The sequence below is a fragment of the Cynocephalus volans genome, chromosome 12 (genome assembly GCF_027409185.1).
Source record: "Cynocephalus volans isolate mCynVol1 chromosome 12, mCynVol1.pri, whole genome shotgun sequence".
Taxonomy (NCBI): Eukaryota; Metazoa; Chordata; class Mammalia; order Dermoptera; family Cynocephalidae; genus Cynocephalus; species Cynocephalus volans.
The window spans coordinates 86424782-86446394 of NC_084471.1; the positions used below are offsets into that span (position 1 = coordinate 86424782).

Here is a 21613-nt window from a genome sequence, read left to right on the forward strand (position 1 = left end):
TAGGGGTCTAGCTTTATTTTTCTGCCAAATGGTTACACGGTTATTATAATGCCCTATTTAATTCATTTCTACTTACTGATTTAAAAGGTCACTTTTACCATATAATACATTTCCATATGCATTTGAGTCTATTTCTGAAATCTAATCTTTTACATTGATCTACTATAGCCTGTACACAAATGTTTTAGTGACTATTGCTTTATAGCACATTTTAATGTCTTTTAGGGTTAGTCTCACTATATTCCTTTAATTTTTCAGAAGTTTTATAGATATTTTAATATGGTTAGCATCATTTGTTGGAGTCCAAAAAACAAATGCATAGTAGTATTTTGATTGGATTCAAATTGAATTCATAGGTTAGTTTAAGGAACACTGATATCCTTACAATACTGAGCCTTCCCATTGAAAAAAAGCTTATATCAGGAAAGTTGTTTTAGGCATCTTTCATATACGATTGCAGACTTTGGTTTTTTTTCATGTAGGTCTGGACACTGCTTGTAAAATTTATATCTTAAACACTTTATCTTTTTTGTTGCTACTGTAAAGGTGATCATCTTTTCCATTATATTATTAAACTGGTTATTGTCTACATATAGGGAAACTACTGATTTTTTGTATATTGGTTTTGTAAATATGATCATTTTACTTGTGAAAATATTAGCAGCAATAAAACATTACCTTTGTAAATCCAGAACTTCATTTGCAATATCTGTTCCAACACTACCAGCACCAAGTACCGTTCCAGTAGACGCTTCAGGCACACTAATGCAAGACTGTCTAGAGGATTCTAAGTAATGACAAAAGGAAAAATTCAATTGAGTATATAATATTGGTTAATATCTTCCTTAGAATTCAAATAACCTCCCAGTTCTCTCCTTAAAAGAAACAGATTAGCTGCATCCTAAAATGTTAGGAAACATTCATCTTTGCATTACAAACATAACTCAAGATGCTCTCAGATGCATATAAAGAGTGATATGAATCAAATATGTAGAAAGTCATGAGGGCATGATCATGACCTGTGGCCCCTGAGTACAGACCCTTCCCACTTTAATCTCCACACTAAAGCCAGATCAGTACTACTTTGTTGATATTTCCTGATATTTTTGTTTTTATTTATACAATATATTAATACATTTCTGTGGATTACTAATGCAATTGCATTTATTAATAATAACACAAATAAGCAAAAGCTGCCCCTTAATACTTTTCATTAATCTGTCCAACAGATATTTAGTGAGTGCCACAATGGACAAGGAACAATGCAAGCTTCTGGGGACAGGGAATGGATCAAACACCATTCCTGCTGCTGAAGAACTCACAGTCTGGTAGAAAGCCACTTCAGTGCACAACTAACTGTAGTCCCAGGAAAGATTATAACAGAAGTGTGAGCACAGTGCTGTGGGAATTTAAAGAAGAATATGGTGGTACCACTGGGAGTTTCAAATGGGATATTTGTTTCCCTTTGAACTTAGTCTCTTACTTCTAACCCAAAGTTGGGATTCCCATAACCCAACCCACAGAAATCTTTTCAATTTCACCTTGAAATTTTTCCCTCTCTGAGACAGTAAAAGATAGCAACTTCCTAATAATAGTAATAGCCTTAACAAATACTCGTCTGTCTTAGCAATAAGTCTTCCATCCTCTGAAACTAACTCACCTTCTGATAATTGAGAGCTGAGAGGAAATAACGGTGCTTCTCCAGTCTCACTATGCCCCCTAGAATTAAGAAACACTGTAGCTGATTTTTTCTCTAAGGTGAAGGGAATCGTTAAAGCAATTACATTTAAGCTCTGTGTATTAGATTTATCAATTCTTGGCCCATTTATGTTTTATATACACATATTATTAATATCACCACCAGAGATCAAGGTATTGATGTGCTAAGTATCACGGCATCTGCCAAATGCCCTGTTACCCCGTAAAGTGCACGTTCTCACAGTAACAAATTCTCAGTTCATGTACTAATGATAAGAAGGCAAAGATTATTGGGATGGGTGACAGAGAAGTACTAAATTTTTATTAGTTTTTTTTTTAATTAAATTTTGTAAATAAGGAAACAAAACTGGTTTGATGAAACCTTATAGCAATTTCAAAGAGAAACTTACAGAAAAATAAAACTTAAGACAAGGCCAGACTAGTATATTATGCAAATCAGGAAAAGGTGGCTCTTCCTTCAAGTTGACACAGCTCCAGATTAGGGCTCGCTAAGCAACACTTGGGCTGGATTTCTGCTCACTCTTTGGCTAAGCACCCCCCGTGCTGGGCACACCCTGCACAGACACATGTGGCACCCAAGCCTTAGAAGATGTCCACACAAAAATGATGGGAGGACAAAACAATTTTTTTACAATGATATAGAGTTTAAGCCACATCTACTTCGTTTGTTGGATGGCCATGGAGGGTAGGAAAGAAATGCCTGAATAAATGCCTTTACTATCATATATCACACCAAGCAAGAAGGAATATATTACAAAAGGGCAAACTTTTAGCTTAATTCTGAGAACTAATGCCAATAAACAGAAAATGAATTCCTCAAAATACATATCTCAAGTGGTAATATATAGCCAGAGGATCATACCATTTTAATGAATTAGCAAGATGAGAAGAGAAAAGCAAAGATATTCGTTCAAAATTAATATAAAGGTCTTAACAACATAAAAAATTACTTACAAAACTAAAGTGTTGACAGACACAATATATTCCAGTTCTTTGGTCCAAGGATTTGTGAAACTAAACCACTGGCTTTTTAAAGTTACAAAAGAGCCATCTTTTGCTCTGAATTTGTATGAGTCTGTAGATATTTTCTCCTTACTCTGTAGAACTTAACAAGAAAAGGTAATAATCAGCATAACAGTGAACCATTATAAAAATCCATGCCTTGCCGATTCACTCAAGTTTCAGATTTCACAGGAATGAGAGGTTAAAAAAGTATCCCACTTGATGCATACCCACCTGCTTTGTGCTTGTCAGTCAAATTACTGTGATCATCTTGATGAAAATATTCATAACAAGAAGTTCCCAACAGCTCCTGAGGCAGATATCCTAAAATTGCTGTTGCCCTGGTTTAAAATGGAAAGTAAACTTCAGATTGGTGAGTGTACTCTCTCCCAGAATACTGAAGGCCCATAACAAGGTATTAGAGAAATGGACTGGGGGACAAGTAGCCCATGTGTTCCCTTTGGCTGCCTTTGGCTGTTCTGGATGCAGACAAGGGCTACAGCACAGTACAGTCAGGCTTGAGGTCACCCACCCAATCTAGGGTTTGCTCTACTATTCACCAGTAAAACTGGGGCCACAGACCATGCCCCATTCCGCACCACTGGCTAGGAAATTTTATTGCAAGTTTATACTTTGTCTTGAACAAATTTACTTGAAACAAACATATCCTTATTTCACTTAAACTTTATTTTCTGTTCCAAAGCCATAAAAAAACAATACAGCAGTGCTACCAAGACATCTTTAATAGCCTTAAATATCCCACTGAACTCTAATCATTATGGCATGCAAATGTTTACCTTTGATCTACATAGACAAATTTTCCATTCATTGCAAATCGGGTTATAAATTCAGGTGGTTTCACTTTAATCTCTCCACCATTCTGTGGGACAGTACATGGATGTAATCTTCCAATGGCAACAAGGCAGGTGGAATGACTGTTGTCTTTCTTACTGTGTCTTTCTTCTTCCACTCCAACAATATTTGGAGGCCAGTTTCTCAAGTAACCCGTGCAGTGGATAGTACAGAATTTTCTCTGATCTAATTTAAAAAAAATTTTTAAAGGACATTTGGATCATTATGAATAAATTCTTGAATTTCTTACATTGACATTTATAATAGTTATAATTGTGCTATAAAATGTTCTTTGAATACACTAAAATATGAAAAGGGAATAGCACTGCAGTGAAAAGAAATCATCGATCTTGTTTAACAACTTTATTCCAAATGGGTTCTTTTTCTGAGAAACTAAATTATAGGCACTACATCAAAAAGCTAACAGGTTGCCATAATTTAGGATTAACCAAGTCTATAGCTTAACATATTTCCAAGTCAGTTTTTTAAATTACAGTAATTTATATTTGTTGGAAAAAGTTAAACTTTATGCCTCCTTGTGATATTGCTTTCAAAAGTTAAAAAGAGGACATTTCAATCATTATGCAGAAATGCTTAAATTTCTTATGCTAGCACTTTTAATGGTTAATAGATATGTACGGTTATAATAGATAATAGAAGCATTTTAGAGAACACTTGGAGAAATTGATAATAAAAGGAAATAAAAATAAAATCTGACTAAAAAATCTCACTTTACAGAAAAACTCCACCAACCAGAATAATAAAAAATTCGAAATAATCCATATGCTCAAGTATCAGGAAATGCGTAAGAAAACAAATACTACACAGGCATAAAAGATGGGCGGTATACAGATTACGGCACTCCACAAAAAAAGTGATTTAAAGTTATAGGGAAAAAAACCTGACAAAAATGACTTAAAACGGTTGTTTGTGCTAAGTTTTAGAAAAGACCAGAAGAAGCACTATTTTAAATCAGCACTATTTGGCAAAACTGTTCCCACAATAAAACTTTAAATACATTTTTTAAAATATAAAAGATGATATGGGCTGTTTTGTAAGACAGCAGCTAATAATAAGAGCAAAGATTTATAGAACACTTTATGTGCCATACTGTTTTAAGTGCTTTAAATGTATAACTCATTTAATCTTCTTAATAGTTCTATGAGACGTTCTAATATTACCTCCACTGTCTTAGTTAACAGAGTTAATGCCGAGGTCGCTGCAGGGTAAGGGAGGAGCTGGTGTTTAAACCCAGACAGACTGGCTCCAGAGCTCACTTTCTGAACCACTAATGCCGTGCCATCTGATGATGCTGTAGTGAGTGCTGTCATGGGAGGTGTTCAAACAGGAGTTGCCTGGGTGACAGAAGGAGAGGGGTCCCAGAAGGAGAGGGGTCCCAGAGGGGATCCAGCCAGAGGGAACAGCCAGTGCAAACTGAGAGTCAGTGAGCAGGCAGATGTGGTGAAAGCATAGGCTGCAGGGGGACAGTGGCTGGAGAAGAATGCAGGGACAGAGTGGGTAGGTCTGGTAAGCCACATACAGGACCTTGTACTCAACAGACACTAACCCCTCCATGGACCACAGATGCCTCAAATGTATTTTTAGCACTTATTTCCTACCTTGTTTTATGGCACCACAATCAATCCTGGCAGTTAAAAGAGAAACCTCAGAGTCATTCTAGGCTCCCTTTACATCACCCCAACATCCAAGATAACTTAAAGGAATTAAAATAGGGCTAAGTGTGATACAAGCTTTTCATTAAGGAAACTAGATGCCAGTCAAAATAAAAGACGTGTACACAAGTTGGCATTTCTGCACATTTACAAATGATACTGACTAAAAATATTCCATTCAAGTGAAAATACGGACTGAAAAAAGACATCTCATATTTATGTACAGAATCTCATCTCATAGAACCTAGTCTGTTACTTTGACTCTTCTTACAACAGGGTTGCTATCTTCATGTCTGAATGACTCTGTCCCTCAAGTCTCACCTTGAACATTTATTCGGTTGGCAAATTTCTAGTTGGGATTATGTCCACCCGCTGCAGTTCATTTGATAAGTTATCTGAAGTTTCTTTTTAAATCCCATAAAAGTACTCTTATTCTAAGAATTCTTTAGATCTTTACCTAAATATTGGGGTCATGAGCCCCAATCATGACCAAATTATTTACATCAGCTCCGCTGGCTAGAGTCAAGTGTAATCTATTAAATGATTTTTTAAAAAGGCAGGGGGGGGGGGTCCTTACAAAATCCTTTCTGAAATTTTTCCTTAACGAGTTGTAGGCTGGGTCTCTCAGCTTGGTATCTTTTTGCCTTAGTTTGAATTCTTGCAGAAGCAGATCCAAAAGAAGGATTTAAATACAAGAAGTTTATCTGGGGGGTGGTCGAGGAGGAGAAGGAAGGCTGGAAGGCACTTGAGGCCTCCTCTAGCTGGCATAGGCAGAACTGGCTCCAACAACAAGGACAAGGTCACCAGTGCTGGACACCGGAAGCCAAGTGTCACGCCCTGCCTGAAGTGGTGGGTGCTGAGGGGATACGGCACAGGGCAATGACAGACAGCACCTGCTACACCTGCACAGGAGACAAATGGATTCTGGTGAACTGCTGTACTACTTACTAGTGTACGATTATCTTACCAAGATCAATTTACCTAAGATAAAAATACTGAAGATATTTGGTAGCAGTCATCCATCCTTCATCAGCCTTTGATTTCACAAGCTGAGATACCTGAGTAATTTTATCCTCACCTGAGAAGCTTTTTCAAACCTTGAATCCATGACATTAATGTTTGATTCAGCATAGAAATAATGTTTTAATGTCAGTGTGGCTTATATATGAAAAATCTCAAACATACAGAAAATCAGAAAGAACAGTATAATAAAATCCCGCTTTTAGTAACTCATCTCAAGAAATAGCCTTTCCATAAATATTAAATCTAGTTTCCAATTAGCATAAAAAGAGCTGCTTTCTAGTCTCCCTTTCAATTTAAATGTAACTGAAATGTCATGATAAAAGGGAAGAAAAACATCTTTCCTAACCACAGGCTTTCATCATTAATAGGGAGTGGTATTAAAACAGTAAATTTATTGGCTAATTACTATTGGAAAGAGCAATTTAGGAACAACTGCTTGCAAAATATAGTCGCTTCACTTGACAGACACTCTCCTTGGCTAAAGTAGAATACAAAATGATCTCATGAGGGAAGTCATCCATGTAGCATGAGGGTAACGTTCTGCAGTTACCATGTCCAGGCCCAGATGTCTACGTGCAGTTCTCAAACCGGGCACTGTGAGGAAAGGCCACACTGATTGTTAACACATGCCCTTCCATTGCTTAGACCAAATCGGTCTCACACCTTTGGTACACAGCTCTGGTGTGTCTGGCAAATAGTTGGTTCAGTGCTTGAGCAGATTAAAACCTCCTTTTTGAAGAGGCATTTGGCGCTGGCTGCAGGCATGTGTGGGGCCCAGCTTGCTGTGGGAGTGAGCATCCTGGCGGGGGAGGGGAGCAGCACATTCCTCCAACAGATCCAACTCCCTTGCTGGACGTCTGCTGCAGAAAGCATCCAGAATGATCTCTGTTGTCAATAACCTTTGGCATCTAGGAAGATATTTGAGCAGGTGGCATGGCATAGTAGAAAGAATATAGATTTTAAGGCCAGATTCCTGATTCTACCACTTATTGACTTTAGAAAAATGTCATAACCTTTTTAAGCTTCAGTGTCCCAATTTGCAAAACAGGGATGATTTGCACAGTATTTGAGGGTGGATTAAATTACATAACCATGCAAAGTGCTTGGCATATAGTAGATTCTTTAATAATTACTTATTCTCTCCTTGTTCCTTCATTTCTCCTTCTCTTCTTTCTGAGCCACAAATAGTAGCTACTATCTATTGTGTGTGCACTAGGTGCCAAGAACTCCATGAGCCACACGTAATGCTAACCACACTCATAGGAGATAATATTATCATACCCACTATATTAGTCTGCTAGGGCTGCCATAATAAAATGCCACAAGACTGGGGGCTTAAACGATTGAGATTTATTTTCTCACGGTTCTGGAGGTTACCAGTCCAAGATGAAGGTGTTGGCAGATTTGGTTTCTCCTGAGGTCTCTCTACTCGGCTAATATGTGGCTGACTTCTCACTGGGTCCTCACATGGCCTTTTCTCTGTGTGCCTGAGCATCCCTGGTGTCTCCCCTTCTTCTTACAAGGACACCAGTCCTACTGGATTAGGGCTCCACCCATATGACCTCACTTAACCTTAATTACCTCTTTAAAGGCTCTAACTACTAATACAGTCACACTGGGAGTTAGAACTTAACATACTAATGCTGGCGGAACACAATGCAGTCCATAGCACCCATTTTCCACACATTAAGAGGAACTTGCCTAAGGTGGCACAGTTGTCAGGCGGCAGACCTGACACTAAAACCCTACTGAATTCAGAGCCCAGGCCCTTTCTGCTCTGTCCTCAAGCCTGTCCGCCAGCATGGCTGTTGTGATGCAGGATTCAGCATGAGAACCTGGAACATCAGAGACACTCAAAAATATTTGTACCTTTAGTTGATCACAGAATTCAACTATGAATTAAACTCCAATTGACAGATATTCTTGAAATATCTGTGTTTCCCCAGTAAGATTATCCTTTATTTCAGAGGAAAGAAATCTTCCCTGCTTCTTCTATAAATCTCTAAAATTTATAATAAGTCCTTTTAGAAACCACATGGAAGGACTAAAATTTGATTAGTACATTTTTCAAGAATGCAGCTTGGCACCAAGGTCAAGGGTTCAGATCTCTGTATTGCCCAGCTGCAAAAAAAAAAAAAAAAAAAAAGCTTGGATTTTTTTTTGTTAACCTATGACTATACACTTGTGTTTTTGCTTACAAGTCAATATTTATAAGACTGCTTCAAAATACTATAGCAGGACCATGCAGTTCCATGGAGAATAGCCTGCTTTTCTTTTTGTATCTTTCAAAAGGTTGAAAGATCAGACACAGAAATTACACTTCTAAGATTATTATCGGTGACTGACTTGGGCTCCTATATCAAGAATGTATATATATTCAGTCATGTGTTGTCCTAGAATTTCACAAAGAGTGAGACAAAAAATCTAAGGTGACAGAAAGGAGAAGCCTAGACAAGGTGGGGTCCTACTACTGATTTCTGACCTATAGTTCTGTATTTCAAGCTAAACTTCAAAATGCCAATTTAATAAATGTACATTTATTTTCTGCAAGGCCCAGATTCCTTTGGTTCTTACTACAGAGCTTTTTCAGATTACTTCTCTTGAAAATTATGGCATAGAAAATGATCCAAGCTATTTGCTGTCTTAGGTTGGGCTGCCACAGCCAGATAGCACAGATTGGGTGGCTTAAACAACAGAAATGTACTTTCTCATAGTTCTGGAGGCTGGATGTCCAAGGTCAGTGTGTCAGCACAGTTGGGTTCTGGTGAGGGAAGGCTCTCTTTCTGGCCTGTAGATGGCCACCATCTTACTATGTGCTCGCACGGTTTTTTCTTGCTCAGTGTGTGCACACAGAGAGAGAGACAGCAGTCTCTTCTTATAAGGGCACTAATTGCAGCATAAGGGCCCCATCCTCATGATTATATTTAAACTGAATTATCTTCCAAAGGCTCCATCTCCAAATACCATCACATTGGGGTTTAAAGCTTTGACATAAAAATTTGGGGGGACACAATTCAGTCTACAGAATTTGCTAAAAACTTCTTGGGGTAAAATCAAAAAATAAGCTGAAATTGCTTCATGGATGAAACAAAAACACTATAATGTATATTCATTTACTGGATTCACAATTGTTCTCATGGATCTGAGAGTAGTCATGTGGTCATTCAGCCAGGAACAAAGGCAAGAAGATGGTGACTTAAGCCTTCAGTAAATGTTTACTGAGTGTCTACTGTGTGCCAGGGACCACAAAAATGAAACTCTCATTCTAGTGAAGGAGGCAAGTGTATACTAAAAAAACTAGTTCCATACAGTGTGGCAAGGTCAGCATATCTGAGAGATGATCAGGGTTACTTACTGATTACCAAAGGTGGGACTCAAGCCAGCCAGAGTGGGGAGGGTGTCAGGGAAGGTTTCCTGGAAAGAGGTGATGCCTGTGCTTTCAGGGCCCAGGGTCCGCCAACAGGCTTGCACGCTCCATCCCTTGCAGCTGGATGGCCTGATGCTGCTGTTGGGATTCTGCTACGGGTATCTGAGCCTGGTAAATCTAAGAGCCACCTGGAAAGGTGGCTGAGCCATAGGCTTCTCAGGCTCAATCTTCTCTTTCATCCTGGGCACTTACTGATTCAGGATAAGCTTTGATTGTGGTAGAAAAGCGTGTCATCAAGCTGCCCTCTTAACTCTTTCTCATTTCCACTGATCATCTGTAGAGTGTGCCATACTGGGGAAGAGAACCTTTGAAATGTTTCTTGAGGTTCTCTCAGCTGGTCTGCATGTCTGGGCCCTCACGCAGTAGTAACAGGAAATCCTACGGGGGGTACACCCAGGTGTTTGATTTGGTGCTTCATAATCTACTGTAGTGACAGCAATTGTCACTGAGCTCCCACTGGGCCTAATCCAACACAAAGACATCTTCCTTATTATCAGGTTAAGAGACTACTAAAAGTTCAGAGATGCTCCCAGAGGCATCCTGAGACTCATCTGTTAGAGGCTAAGCATTCCTAATCCAAAAATCTGAAACGTTTTGAGCACCAACATGATGCTCAAAGGAAATGCTCATGGGAGCATTTTGGATTTTGAATTTTTGGATTAGGGATGCTAAATCAGTATGTATTCTGCAAATATTCCAAAATCCAAAACACTTCTGGTCCCAAGCCAGAAGTTATTTTGGATAACAGATACTCAACCTATATTTTTTTAATCTCTAAAGCAATGATCTTCAAACATTATTTTGTATACTATAAAATAATTTTAAGCACCCTTCATGTGTATAACTTATATACACACATCTACTATTGTACTAATATATGTATTATGAAACACAAAACAGAAATTAAACATATAAGAGAAAAAGATAAAAAACAATGTTTTAAGAAAAAAATTAATTGTATTTATTAATGGTAAAACTTTTTTGTTCTCTAAAATTTGGAGCTGGCCAGTTAGCTAAGTTGGTTAGATTGTGATGCTGATAACACCAAGGCCTGGACTTCGAACACTGTACTGGCCAGCAAAAAAAAAAAAAATGGAATTATACATCTTAAGGCCTTGTTTTAACACTTCATGGAATGGTGATCTGATGGTCTGGTTCTAAATGTAACCTCTTATTCTATTTTCTTTTTCTTCATAGCACTTATCAGCAAGAATTGTGTTTTGTTCATTGCTCTGGCCCCAGAACATAGAACAATGTTTGGCACATAGTGTGTACTTAATAAATATTTATTGGAAAAAAAAATCTTTCTTTTTAAACACAATACCATATGATGGTGTGTTATGCTGCCTCCTTTCCCTACTCCATGTTCAATAAGCTCATGTTGGTAGTTTGTAACTGGCCACAGTAGGACTATTTACACCACAGAAACTGGCAAAGCTGCAAGTCAGGGATTGTTTTTTTGTTTGCTTTTTAGAAAAATTGTCTAGACTTAAGGTGATGGACAAAATGTTAATAATGCAGGTTAAATTTAAAAGTGTGTCCTGTCTGTAGTTGTTACAAAGTGAATAGCAAAAAAAAAAATCAAGTAAATAATCATCCAGTATTGCAAAACTACCGTCAATTCAGCAAAGTCACTCACATCACGCCTTCCACTACCTAAAATATTTATTAGTTTACGTGTTTATGGGCTGCCTCCTGTCCCTATAAGGTCCACTAGAGTAATGACTTGTCTGCCTGTTTACCAGCATATCCTCTGCAGTGGTACAGTACCTGGCACACAGTAGGCACCCAATAAATAACTGTTCATTGACCAACATCTACTGTTTAATTAGAGTCTACTATGTCAGGCAACAATTTCAGACTTATCTCTATCACTTTTACTTAAGCATAGCCAATGTGCAGAGACCCTTTTAGAAATAAGACTGTCATAGAAGCTATGAGGCAATGCAACTGGAGCAGGACTCTTCACTAACAGAACTCCAGCCCATCTGGGGCACCACTGCCCAGGATACCCCTTCTTCCTCCACCCTCCTTTCTTGTTCTCTCCTCTTCTTGCACTCCCAGAGAATCTGATATTTGAGAGAAGGGTCTAAGCAGTGGTTCTCAAAGTGGATTGTCTAGATTAGCAGCATCAGCAACACCTGGAAATCCACATTCCCGGGCCCCACCCCAGACCTATTACATCAGTGTTTCAAAAATCCTTTCAGGTGATTCCAATGCAGGCTAAAGTTTGAGAACCATTGGTCTAAACACAGATCTTAAAAATTTATCACTCCAGAGCACCTAAATCTACTGAACATCTGGGATGAGTTTAAATGGTGGTGAGTTTTGGTGGAGGATAAGGCCACAGGAGAATGAGGTTTTGACAAGGGGTCTGGGAATAGAATCTTAGCCTGGATAAGCATTTTCAAGTTCAAGCATAGAAATTAGTTCAAATATGGATATGGGCTTGAGATGGAGAGAGTTGAGTAAATTTATTCTTGTTGGAAGGGAGAATTAAATTGGGAGAACTGGCAGAGAGAATTAGATTAGAATGGAGAGGCTGAAAATCAAACCTGTGGGGTTTTAAGGCTTAACAGTAAAGTGTAAGACGGTAGGGTAGAGGTAGAGAGTGAAATCAGTTTTTACAGAAGTAAAGGATTACACTGGGCACCAGCCATGCACCAAGAGATGAAATACTAAATAAGTCCAAGTAGAAAATCTCTTGCCAGGAGAATAGACAAATCAATCTGGTAATCTTTAAAACATTTATAAAACTTGATCATTCTAGCCTCTACTCAATTTATAACTTGCATCAAACATGACAGAGATGTCAGCCACGTTAAGGGAGTTGCACTGGCTGCCATGTTTTTCTTTCATATGAACCGTAATGCAGACTCAGTGATTCATTTATGGTTGGATCTGCTTAACACAGTGTTGGTTCACTTCTAGTTAAATCCTAAGGGTAAAATGTACTACAGTCTAGGGTCTTCCTGGAGTATGAATCCTCAGACCATCCACAAAGAAGGAATATTCCTGCCCTTAGAGACTATTTCCACATTATATGGCCATGTCCCAGCTGGCTGTTATGATAAGATTAATATGACTGACTTGGGAAGGGAGGCAGAGAGAACAGGCACTGTGAGGCAGTGACAACAATGGCACTTATCTGCTCTGCATTGCCTTAAGAGCTGAGGTGCATTATTAATAATTGTATTCATAAAAGCTCCTGACATTATCCAGTCTGACTATGCCAGGAACCATGTTGTATTAGCCCATTTCTATTGCTTATAACAAAATATCTGGTACTGGGAAAATTATAAAAAAACAGTATTTATTGCTTTCAGTTTCAGAGGCTAGGAAGTCTTAAGTCCAGGGAACACATCTGGTGAGGGTCTTCTTGGGTGGTAACACAGGGTATCACGTTACAAGAAAGGCAGGAGCAGAGAGAGAAAGACTCTCATGTCCTCTCCTTTTAAAGCTCTCAGAGCCACGCCCATGACCACCATTATTAATCCATTCATTATGGCATGGTCCTCAGAATCCAATCACCTCTTCAAGGCCCCACCTTTCAATTACCATAATAGGATTTTCCACCCTCTTAACAGTCACAGTGGAGATCAAGCTACTGATACATAAAACTTGGGGGACATAATTCAATCTATATCACATGCTGAGCACATGACCTGTATGAACTCATTTAATCCTGATATACACGCCATGAGGGAGGTTCTATTTTTCCCATGTTACGGCTGAGGACAGTGAGACCCAGAAGGATTAAATTATCTTAAGTTACATAGTTAATGGCTGGTGCAGTCAGGATTCAAACGCACAATCTGGCTCTAGAATCTGTGCATTTACCTGCTCCACTAAACCACAGAGCCCTGCAAATATTCCTCTTTACAGATACAGAAGCTGAAGCTCAGTGGGCCTAAGAGTCTTGTTTACAATCACACAGCTGGTGAGTGGTTGAGCCAAGTTAGATCTGCATCAGTTGGATTCCACAGCCACTCCACCACCAGTTCAGCTGTGACTTCAGCCCCATCCATGTGACTTTAGACAGCTCTCCACCACTCAGAGCCAAGGGCAAGAGGGAAGCAACTGAGGGCTGATAACAGATCCACCCTCAGGACTGCTGACTCATTTATGCTTTTGTTTCTTTACAGTATAACCTACAGCAGGGGGTTGAGGTTTGGGTGTGAGTTTTGCCTATCTGACTTTCTGCAAGTTACTGAACCTCTCCAAGTCTCTCCTTCATTCTAAAACAGAGATAAGAGTGTTTTTCATGAGGATTAAAACACTTAGCATAGTATCTGGCACAGAGTAAATGCTTAATGAGTATTAGCGATTATCATTTTAGGCGGTTGTCAAAAAAAAGATGATGGCCAAATCTTGTAAATAAATTGAATCTTGCAGCTCCATATAAATAGCCTTTTAAAGGATAGAAACACAAATCTCATGCTGAAATTTGCATAAGGAATCCTATATGCAACAGCTTAATACACTCTTAGGCAAAAACGTTATGAAACATTTTGCAGTCCCTGAAATTTCCCAATTAAGTTAAACAGATGAGTGTTCAAGAAGTAAATATCTGCAGGACACATCTAATGAAGAATCACAAGAAAACAGAAATTAAAATATTTACCAAAGAATCACAATATAATGAAAATTAAAACCATGTCTGGAACATCTTAAGAAACTCTGACCAAAATTAATCAAATCAGGCTCTTATATTATTTAAGCTTTTTTAAAAAGATCTTTTATATTTTAAGAAGTAATAATGGAGTTTCATAGCAAAAGTTTTATTTCCATCTCTTGCCATTTTTTCCATTTGATAGCTCTCCATTTCCAATTTCAACAGCACCATTAAAATCTTGGGCAACAAAGAAAATATGTAATTAACTAACTGATAAATTTGAAAGATAGGATGAGCCAATCTAATTAATTCTGGATAAAAAACAATCTTATTTTCATAAGGGCTTTTGGATTTGCCTTGACCATATATTTTATTTTTTTCTGTGTAGAAAATACTTAGGACATTCATTTTATATCTATGCTTTAACAATCACTTAACATTTCAAAATAATGATACCTTTCTTCCTTGAGTTTCGTAAGCATCTGGGTTCTTCTTTGACAGAGATTTTACAACTCTTTATCCGACAGAAAAAGGATCGTCTTGAGCCAGAGTGCACATGTGTCCGGGTGTGGAAATTACTGTGAACTTGCAAACCAGCTTTCATAGCAGAAGGGGGCAAGAGAATAGGTGGGAAAGAATATTTTCAAATAATTTTGATATTTATCTCCTAAATTTTCTGGTTATCTTATTACAGTTTTCTAATAAATTGAAAAAAATGGTTATTTAAAGCAATGACATGATTTTACACTAAACCCCAAAGTGAAACATACAAGAAAATGTATTTGTTAAGCAATCACATTTTGGCAACTTGCAGTTTATCTTTATTTTTCCCTAGGGGATAGATAATAAAGTTAATTTAAATGAAAAGAAATAAAAATTAAAAGAAAAAAATGGAAAAAATCTCAACTATAACAGTAAAAAATGGCATAAAACATCATTATATTATAGATAATTACTTGGCACTAAGCACTTTCAGAGAAGTATTTTTGGAGAAGATAAGGAATACTTATACCTCCCAAGCACAGTTATACAACGTCTTTCATCCTGAGAACATCTACCACATACAATAAAGAGAATAATTGTCTCTCAGCATATAGCTAAATAATGAAAACTCCAGCAATTTTTTAACCAAATTCATACTTTTTTGCAAAGAATTTATTTGCATATGAAAAATAGCAAGTATGAAGCAATCACATATTCCCTAAACAAAGCATCTTCAGATGAATGCATTTTTTTCTATATTTCTGAATGAATACAGGAATTCTCTAAATAGTTATTTATTCTTTTAAATTCTGAGGCTGACACATGTAAAGTTTACTAAATAATTCTCCTCTCAATAAAAACTTAATTAGCTAACTTTTTAAAAAACATTGTATAGCTGTACTTTTAGGTAACCATTGTACTACTTACATAAAACAGTAAGCATGCTAAAATGACCACTTACTTTTGGCATCTATTCGTTTCTCTCTTGGTGAAATATCAGAGGAAGAAAGTTGTTCCTTTACTTTGGCAACATCTTTTGGATGTAAGATGTCAAATAAGCTTTGTCCAGTCAAACTAGCCTATTCATAGGTAGACATTCATTTAAAATCAGTACCATAATTTTTCTACATTCCCTCATACAGGCATGTGATAAATATCATGTTTGTTATAGGTTGATTTTTCTTAATCTCAAAGATACATCCACTACACTGTGTGACATTAACGTAGTCAAAGTTAGAGGCAGAGTGATACTTGTAGATAGAAAAAAAAAAACACATGTATACAGAACCATACCTGAATATACACAAATCACATACAAACACCTACTGGCTAATATTCTGTTAAATTTTGTTACTCTTGTTAACATACCCCCATTCACATATGTTACTTTTAAATCATTATGATTTACTTTAAACATTATCATCCTTATCAGCCACAATGTATATCGACAAAATAAAATTTAAAAAAATAAATAAATAAAAAAATAAATAAATGTGGCATTAAAAATTAAAAAAAAAAAAAAAAACATTATCATCCTTGGTAAAAGGAGAGATTGTATTATCACAAAATATCTGTGATTTATGGCATAAACAAAAAAATTTACCATAAGGTTAAAAAGAAATTACCATACTATTGAAAAACAAAATCTAACCTAGAATACCTCTTACTTCCCATTCCACCTCTCCAAAATATGCAGAGCATTCCTCGGTCTATGCCTTTGCCTGTATGGTCTCCGCACCTAGAATTCATTACCCCTTCTCTACAAACTCAATTCCCTGGCCACTCCAGCCAATGGCCTGGACGCCTACACTCCTCCCAGCCTGAAATGTCTCCCTCCCCTCCCCTGCTCATCTTGAAGATCCCCTTCTGACAAGCCTTGTAGACTTTCTACTTCATGTGTGAAGCCCTCCCTGACCCACAGTGATCACCTCCTTTTGAATTCCTATGTTACCCGAGTAGGCATTCCTAGAGAAGACAGAACAAATGGACCAGCTGATACAAGTAGGCTGGATTGTCTGGTGGTTAGATATTTCCTACTAAAAAAAAAAAAATTAATTTATGTATCACTCTATTTGGTGTTTGGTCAACATAAATCTATGTCCAGGACTCTCTACTTTAGAGAAAATCAAGTTTCTGATTCTGAAAAGCTGAAGACCAGACCCTGCATCGTGGGAATCCCAACATCCTCCTGAGCAGCCAGTCTCTTAAAGGGCCTCTGATACACAACATCAGCACCCAGGGGTTTAGGACTGCATGTCACAAATTTGGAACTTAAGTGCTACCCTGAATTATCAGTTGTCTTTCTGTGTGTGTGTGTGTGTGTGTGTGTGTGTGTGTGTGTGTGTGTGTGTGTGTGTGTGTGTGTGTGTGTGTGTGTGTGTGTGTGCGCGCGCGCGCATGTGTGGTACTCTCCATCACCTATGAGAAGAAGGAATCTTCGGGTCTTGTGCCACTTTTGTGTCACCAGCTATAATTAGCTACATGACTCATTAGTGCTCAATCCTTCTCTATACAGGCTTATATAGCTCTTTTTCTGTTATTCAACTCATTATCTATGAATGCCAAACTGGAAAATAGGCTGGAACTAATGAGAATTATTCAAGACCAAAGCTGTGGTCTATCTGATTTCTATGTTAAACGAGAATGCAGGTGCTAGTTCACTCACTCTGATGGATTAGTTTCAGTTCTATAGTTTCTGAGTAGCTTGTTTAAATTAAATGGTATTCAATAATTAGGGAGTAAAGTAATTCCCAGGCGAATTAAACAAAAGATGTATATCAGAGCTTGTTGCCAGAGATTAGATCAAAAGTTGTTATGTAATGCCTACAAATAATAAATAATAATGTCTTTTGGGGGAACTAGAGAAGGGCGACTAACACTGTTTTCAGACACTTTCAAATATGGCAACTTATTTAGTCTTCGCACCTTGAGAGAAAGGTATAATCATCATTTCCACATAGCAGAAAGCTGAGGCTCAGTAAAAGTGACGTGCTGAAAGTCAAGAAGTGAAACTAATGGCATTAATACAAATCCATACTCTGTCCATATATCTTTCCACCTTTCTTGGAGTTCTACCTCAGCAGAACCTAATCCCACATCCCATTAGAAGAAAGCATTCCGAAAAAAAGCTTCAAGCTATGTATTTGTTCAAAAAATTAGACACTGTGTGGAAAATATCCTCAGTTTTGGATACCTGATCATAATTAAGTATTTTGGAGACTGATTTAGAAATGAAGAAAATTTTTCCTCTTTCACATCCAACCACAAATAGGAAGCCTTCTGCAGTCTAGGATTAAAAAAAATACAAGTGAATATTTTAAAATATCTTCTGTCTCTCACCCACACGCATTCAGATTTTGAGGAAATTATTATGGCAATAAAACTAACAGAGTGGTTATAGAGCTAATAAAATTAATTTAAAGAAATTTTAAAAGACATAAAAAAGTTTATAGAGAATGTCAAATTGAATCCCAGTCTAAACTAATGTTTTTGACATGGAACGTTCAGCCATGAAATATTTAATTGAGATATTTTCTAATATAAAAATCGCCTTTACCAAACTCTATACTGCATACAGAAACTCTGTAAAGATATCAACACACATCAATAATAATGATTACCTGTGGATGTGCTGAGGTAGAGGGACTTTGAAGATTGGGGACTAGCAAGGGATAAAGGCATTTCACTGTATACCTTTTACACTTTTTGAATAATGATATCACTCATTAAAAACTAAATTGAAAAATTCGAATAGATCAGCTACTCCCATAAGGTCAACCCAGCAAATGCCTGTGAAGCACCTATGTGGAAATGCATGTGTCCTGACACATAGCATGAGTTTGGCGTTCCCAGTTGGCATCTCCTTGAACAAATTTTCAGCAGTTGGAAACAAACATGAGGGGATTAGGCAGACGTGTTCTATGGGGCAGAACCAGGGGTACATGAAGTTAGGACTGAAAAAATGAAAAAACACTTTAAGATTGGTAAGAACTCTTCCGAAGCATAGCTGTACATTTCCCCATTTTTAACAATTATTTTGTTATCTGAAAAAAAAAAAAAAACAACTCTGTATTCCTATCAGGAATACTATATTTACAATGAGCTATTCAAATAAAAGCATGGCTCTCTTAAAAAATGAAAAGAAACATGGACAAAAGGATATATGAAGGATCTTTCTGTTTGCTCAGACTATGGCTTAAAGCCCAGTAATCACAGCACATTATCGAGACACTTATCACCTCCTGGGGCCAGGATAAGCCAATGGCATGGTCACATTTTCCTCGTAAAATAAGCCTCTAGACTGGTGAATCTGAAAACCCACACATATGAAGTGACAAGGATGGAAAGGTCAAAGCATCAACTAGCAACTCGGTAAGCAAGCAGCAACTGGCTTCTGCAGAGACTAGGATCCCGGGTAGACGGCTTTGAAGGCAGCAGTAGTGCCAAATGGACCCCGCAGTTTGAGAGATGCGTGACGTCTTACACTTACATTACATACACTTACATTAGGCATTTAGCATTAAAGATGGGCTCTGCCCCATATTTTGGAAAGTGCCTTTCTTCCACTTCTACTTTCATTAGCTAAACTAGTAAGACGTGGCTACTCCTATCTCTTAAATTTCTATATTAAAGGAAATATGGCATAATATAGAGTCCTGTATGTTTATAACAAATTGAAGGATGCAAACTGAAGAAAATGTGCCTCCCATTCGAATAAAAACGAAAGGACAAATACAACTTGGACAAACATATCTCTCTACTTACCTTAAGGATTAAATGCCTGAGCTCATTATCCTGAATAAATGAAGGTCTATAATTATCTCCTACATAAGAATTTGCCATGCCTAAAAATAAACAAACCAAAAGGTTATCAAAAATATGGTAGAGAGGGAAATACAGTAAATGCTCAATGAACGTGAGCACTACTGCTGCTGTTGTTGACGACGACGATGGTGATGGCATTTTCTCTTCAGCATGTTCTAAAACATCTTCTGTAATCATTTTCTTTCTTCATTATTACTAGATTACAATTTCTTGCTTTTATATTATGAATTCTTGAAACTACTTATCCTTTTATACTCAAATGTATGGAGAGCAAGAGCTGTATATAAAAAAGAAGCATCATAATAAAATGCACGTGACAATATTTGAGAATCTATATCATCATCTTGACCATTTCTTAGCTTATTAAAACTTATCATATGAATTACCCTGAAAGGGGAGATTCTGGAATGCTAAACAAATGTATGGATTCACAGGATTTTCAAGTAAGAAAGCTTCTTTAATGACCATATGGAGAACTCTGTCCTGATAATATACAAAAATGTTTAAGATATAAATGAAATAATTCATTTTAAGCCCTTAGCACAGAGTTATTATATTAAAATTAAAGTCTCTAAAGCCGGCAAAATGATAAGGAATTATCAGGCCAAAGCCACGGTAAAAGTGTGACCTGAGAGAAGTAAGAGAAGCACCAAAAGCACATTTGTCATGAGGGTGTCCACCAACCCTGACATGCAAAAGCCCTTCATGGCCACACAGGGGTGAAGGGGACAGTCCACAAAGCCAAGGTGCACATCCCCAGGGCAAGGGCACCTCAGAAGTAAATCAATTTTTCCCTCCCTGATACTACCCAACCCTCCCTAACCCCAATCGCCTCCTCTTGGGGAATGCAAGAAAAATTGCTTTTGCAAGAGAAAGGTGGAATAACACCCTGAGACATTTTAACCACAAATTGGCCCCTGGACGGATTTGCAGCCCAAACTCATAATTACCTAAGGGTGAGGAGGGTGTTGGGAGGAGAGCAGAGAGAGACCAGAAAATGAAAAACACCTCCTGCTATGATCTGGTGAAGTTTTCCCAGACTTGTAGCACCCCTAAGAGCCTGGCATAGGCAAAAGAAAATCTTTTCTGTTGAACTTTATCTTCATCCTAAGCCTCAAAGAGCTCTCCCAAATGATTTCCTGGTGGTATTATGCCTACACAGTAGCCTGGCAGGACGACAGCAGGAGGGAGCTGAGAAAAGGGTGAAAGATGCAGACTCTGAGTGCTAGGCCAGGGTACAGCAATAAATTGATTGTGACCAAAGCTGTGACATTTCCAGGTCTGGCCTGAAGCAAGATTGGCAGAGCACGCATAGCAGAATGAAGCTGGGGCAACGCTGTCGCTGTCGGTGTAAATCAGCCTGAATGGGTGAGCCCTGACTAGGCACGTGAGTGAGGACGTGCCAAAGAGAAAAGGAGGGTGTAAGAGCAGAACTGAAGTGAGGTGAGGCTGGGCGATAGAATGCACCTGCCCACCAGGGATAACAAATTTGGCTCTCATATTTCTGATGGCAAGACAAACAAGACAACATGATCACTTACCTTTTTCACAATGTTCATTAGGTTCAAAGAAAAAAAAAAAGATCAAAATGACAATAACTACTACTAATACTCTTACCACCGCCTCCCCCATTAAAGAACACTGTGCTAGCACTTTCTATGCACTATTCTTTACTCTTAACAACCCCATGAAAAATGCCTATCCCTATTTTACAGATGTGGAATTGAAGATAAAAATGTTAAACAACTTGAGTAGGTCACATAGCTATTAAGTCAGGGAGCCAGCATTTGAACCAGGAGGTCTACCTCCAGGACCCACATGGCTATGCTCTCCTGTCCCGGGTATTGAGACAGCAGATGCAGAACACCCATGGGATCTCTGAAAGCTCAGGCTGCAGGGCAGGGCTACTTCAAATATGGTCTGCAGAGCCACGTGTTCAGCAGACCATGGTGAAATGAGGACAGGAATTAAGAACAAGGATTAAGACACTTTAAT

The 21613-nt window shown here is 37.9% G+C and overlaps 1 protein-coding gene across 1 annotated transcript in view; it reads right to left on the bottom strand.

Annotated features, from left to right (window-relative positions):
- The window catches only part of BMAL2 (basic helix-loop-helix ARNT like 2), a 69768-nt gene that overhangs the window by 7299 nt on the left and 40856 nt on the right, over nt 1–21613 (bottom strand). Inside the window, exons 6-14 of the mRNA XM_063115704.1 lie at nt 19559–19638; nt 17988–18080; nt 15756–15873; nt 14768–14908; nt 3519–3759; nt 2956–3062; nt 2674–2824; nt 1661–1719; nt 679–787 (exon numbers count right to left, since the gene is read on the bottom strand). Of these exons, the coding sequence (XP_062971774.1) occupies nt 679–787; nt 1661–1719; nt 2674–2824; nt 2956–3062; nt 3519–3759; nt 14768–14908; nt 15756–15873; nt 17988–18080; nt 19559–19638 (1099 nt within the window). The remainder of the gene's footprint in view (nt 1–678; nt 788–1660; nt 1720–2673; nt 2825–2955; nt 3063–3518; nt 3760–14767; nt 14909–15755; nt 15874–17987; nt 18081–19558; nt 19639–21613) is intronic.